The following is a 4,294-nucleotide window of genomic DNA, read 5'->3' on the forward strand; positions in this document are numbered from 1 at the left end:
TTTTGTCCCTTTTTGTCATGTCGACTTATGTATTTGTGAGGAAGGGACAAAATACTTTTTTAACTAATAATTTCAGTAGCTTTTTAAGAAGGGGCTAAAAAGAAATAACACGAAAAAAGAAAAACAAATGAAGAAACGTCGAAATCCCGCCAAAACTGTGGCCTCGTATACCAAACTTGTGTGGGCACGCGCAGACGACTATATAGTCCAGCTGACAAACGACTATAACTGCCAGTCACATATAGCCTGACTATAACTACCAGTGACACAGTCCGACTATAATTTGTCAGTCACATATAGCCTGACTATAATTGCCAGTGACATGTCTGACTATAATTGCCAGTCGGACTAATATATGACTATAATTGTCAGTTACTCATAGATATGACTGATGAAGAACTACTGTCAAATTAACTTCAAAGTTTTTAAACTCCTAGTTATAGATTTGTACACACAATTGCAAAAATGCATACTGCTGTATAAATTATTTCTTTCATGAAGGTTGCATTTTGCAACTGTGTACAACATCTATAACCGATTTCGCCTCAGTCTAAATGGTGACGAAAATTGAAAAGGGAATGAGTGGGACTATAAATTATGTCACATTGCATTCCATATTGACTTTAAGTGTTAATTAAACTGAAGTAAAATAGTTATTTTATTTTGATTTTAAATGAATGTGACTAGAGAATTTTTTTTTTCTTTACTTTTCTTGTAGTTCTTGGGTGATTAAAATTCTGGGTCAAATATAGTCATAATAGGCAGGACTATAGTCGCAGGCGTGCCCTATCGACGGTGCGCACAAGTTCGGATCTACGGGTTTCAGTTGAGTGGGCCAAAGTGCTGTCTAAAAAGAAAAAAAGAAATACTCGACTATAGCTCAAAATCGCTCGACTATAACCATATCATATCACGCATACTAATGTCCAATTAATGTAAACATAGATTAAATATAAGAATATCATACCATCCCATACATTAAAATGCGTAATGGTGTAAGAAGAATCAAAAATACATTTTAATATATGTAACATATTTTTGAAATATATTTTACTAGGTAGTTAGAGTTGGGCCAAGGCAAGTTTGCAACGATTCTGACAGTACTGAACACGTCAAAATTTCATCGAAGTTTGACATTTTAAAATTATATTTGCACCGGCGATTCTGTCAAAATTGTTGCCAACGTATCTTTTAAGTATGTGCGAAATAATCCGTTGTAATTATGAATTTGATATATAGGATAAATACTTATAGGTAGTGAAAAAGCTAGAGTCAAGTTGAGTAAGAAAAAGAACATAAAAATACAATACAAATAAAAAGAGGGGAGATGGGCCTCGTCAGCATCGTGCTGCAACCTATCTAGGAGAAGGAAAACTCTGAAATAAAACCCCCAATCCAAGGTGTAAACCGACCCGTGCCGAGGGATGCGTGGCCAGAGGGAGTCTGGTTTATAACGGAGGGTGTCTGTGTTGGCGGTCATAGGACACTAGGTATACCCGCCTTACCTTAGTATAGGGCTCTGCTGGGGTGGACTTGTTATCCCTACTACTCGTGGGAACGCAATGGAGATTTTGAAAAACAATAATCATCCGCATGGCGGCGATGCGGTACGCCACCCATCACGTCTCGTTTCTTACGAGGGCGAGAAGCGGCTCACGGAGAGCCGTTTTGCTACATTGAATGTTGGAGGAGGAATGAATGAGAAATGTAATGAGGTTTTGCAGATGATGGAAGAAAGAAGGATCGATGTCCTTTGTGTGAATGAGACAAAGCGGAAGGGATGTGACACCACCACACATGGGGCTTACACGGCGTACTGGTCGGGGGTGCCAAGCTCAGATCGAGCCAGTAAGGGAGTCGGTGTCATACTCTCCGCTAGGATGGCTGAATGTGTAAATGAGTTTGAGTGCGTAAGTCCCAGGTTGATATGGATTAGAATGAAAGTGGGCATGATAAGGATATTTGTGCTCGGGGTTTACGCTCCTGTAGATCAGGGAGCGGGAAACTCCCAGCATACACAGGATGAAAGGCGAATGTTTTGGGACAAAGTGAGAGACGTTTTAAGAGTGTGCAAGGATAATGAGAGGATAATAATGTTAGGTGATTTTAATAGTTGGGTAGGAGTCAAGAGAGTTGGGTGTGAAAGGGTTCTAGGTATGCATGGCGACGATAGAGTGAATGAGAATGGAAGGAACTTGTTAGAGATTTGCCTCGAGTGGAACCTTTGTGTGGCAAACACAATGTTTTCTCACAAATGGATACATTTGTACACTCGAGAGGCAGAGAACGTGAGGAAAAGTATGATTGATTTTATAATTGTGGATGATAGAATGAAGAAGAATGTTCTGGACGCTAGGGTGTATCGTGGGTCAGGTATCCATACTGACCACTTCCTGGTAATGTGCCGAATAAGTGGTCTGTTCAAAGGGTGGCGATCACGACCTCGTGCGGCCCCTAGCGTTTTAGACCGAATAAAAGTGGAATGTTTGCAAGAAGAAAGCGCAAGTGAAGAGTACGTCAGTAAATTGAAGAATGAGTTTGAAAGTTTGGATGATATAGATGAGATTGATGAATTATGGAGCAACTTTAAAAATAAAGTTGTAAGTGTGGCTAGGGTAGTGTGTGGTGTGAGTAAAAGGAACAAAGGAGGAAAGGTGAAGAATGTGTGGTTCGATAAGGAAGTGCAAGAGGCGGTATGTGAGAAGAAGAAGCTATGGCGGGATTGGTTAGCAGCACGAGCTAATCAAAGAGCCCATAAAGCCTCTTTTGATGAGGTGAATGTAGCGAAGGATAACTATAGAAGTATGAAAGTGCGTGTGAAAGAATTAGTTAAAAGAAAGAAAGATGAACTTAATGATCAAATGGATGAAAGATTGTCGCAAGATTTTCAGACGAACATAAAGTTCTTCTGGAAATCCGTTCGCCTAGCCAGAGGTAAGAGTTCAGACTCTGAGCTAAAATCGGTGAAAGATTCGAATGGAAGTTTGCTGAATGGGGAAGAATGTATTCTAAAGAGATGGCAGGAGTATTTTGAAAGCTTGTTTGAAAGGGAGGAAGCAAATATGCTAACCTCAGGTTTGAATGGAAACTTATCAATGGATGAAATTAGCATGGATGAGATTGTGAAAGCATTGAAAGGTATGAAATCAGGTAAGGCTGCAGGATATGACAAGGTCTCCGCCGAGATGCTGAAGGCTGGACAGGGCATTGTAGCGAGTCAGTTGTATCTAGGGCTTGCAATATCGGACGGTTTTCAATTCCGGAACTGGTTTTCGAGATTGGACTTCAATTCCGGAATTCCGGAACTAGTTCCGGAATTGAACAATTTTTTTTGGTTTGGTTTTCTGGTGGATTTTTGATGAAATAATACAATGGTAAACTGAAATTTGTTATAAATCGACGTTTAAGACAAGAACTCCGTACCTGAAAAGCATATAACACTGAAATTTTCATTTTAGTAATTGGACAGGCAAGCCCATTTTGCGTCAAAATCGGTCTTGCAAGGTATTTCGAACTACAGTTAACGATACAAACGAGGTTTTAGTGCCAGTTTTCTGATAGTGGTCAACGTTAAAGTTATTTTTTTATTCATTGAGCATGGAAATAATATACATATAAGTAATAATTTACAAGAACTGCATAGCGTCTTCTTCACATAACTGTAATAAAAAAAATATTGAATTACCTTTATCAGACTCGAGTAGGGACAAAAGATATCCAAGCTAGCCCAAAAAAACAGATTTTATGATTTATTCCTAGGTACCAAAAAATAAATCATTCTTTTATATACATCATTTTCCATACATTTGCTTCTCAAATCTTTTGATTTTGTGGTAAGTGGTAATAGACTTAGATCTTAGAGTTTAGTAAAATATGCACACGTCTTTGTGAAAAGTGTATAAAGTAACTACGACGTTATGCTTGTGAATGAGTGTAATACCAAATACTACGATTTGCTTCTGAACTTTATGTCTAAAATATTCAGTGCTATGAGAAAAGAAGTAAAATTTTGAGTTTATGCCGCTTTAATACCGATTAATTTAGATTATTACTTTTTAAGTTCGATCTAATAAATTGAGCATAAATAACGCCAATAAAATAGTAATATTAATAATGTACCTAATGTTATTTATTTATGTTTAATTGTCCTTCAGTATTCGAGCATAACACTCAACTCCCGGCTAGTAATTTTAAATTATCACAAAACAAAACTTTCTACAACAAATATTTACTTTAAAATGATTATATATTTCACTTATTAGCTAAAACAATTAAGAGCAAAACCAGGAAGTGA

The 4,294-nt window shown here is 37.7% G+C and overlaps 1 protein-coding gene across 1 annotated transcript; it reads left to right on the plus strand.

The window, feature by feature from the left end:
* The first annotated feature begins 1,562 nt into the window (after nt 1-1,562).
* On the plus strand, nt 1,563-4,294 carry LOC125240218. Its single transcript, XM_048148042.1, has 2 exons — nt 1,563-3,216; nt 4,263-4,294. The coding sequence occupies exons 1-2, from the start codon at nt 1,563-1,565 to the stop codon at nt 4,292-4,294; spliced, it is 1,686 nt and encodes a 561-aa protein (XP_048003999.1).

The sequence above is a fragment of the Leguminivora glycinivorella genome, chromosome 27, assembly GCF_023078275.1.
Source record: "Leguminivora glycinivorella isolate SPB_JAAS2020 chromosome 27, LegGlyc_1.1, whole genome shotgun sequence".
Taxonomy (NCBI): Eukaryota; Metazoa; Arthropoda; class Insecta; order Lepidoptera; family Tortricidae; genus Leguminivora; species Leguminivora glycinivorella.

Bases quoted from the DNA above. Each gene is read 5' to 3' on its own strand.
- LOC125240218 (XM_048148042.1), top strand. From the start codon at position 1,563: ATGGAGATTTTGAAAAACAATAATCATCCGCATGGCGGCGATGCGGTA. The intron at 3,217-4,262 runs GTCAGTTGTATC...TTCACTTATTAG, and splicing joins TGGACAGGGCATTGTAGCGA to CTAAAACAATTAAGAGCAAA.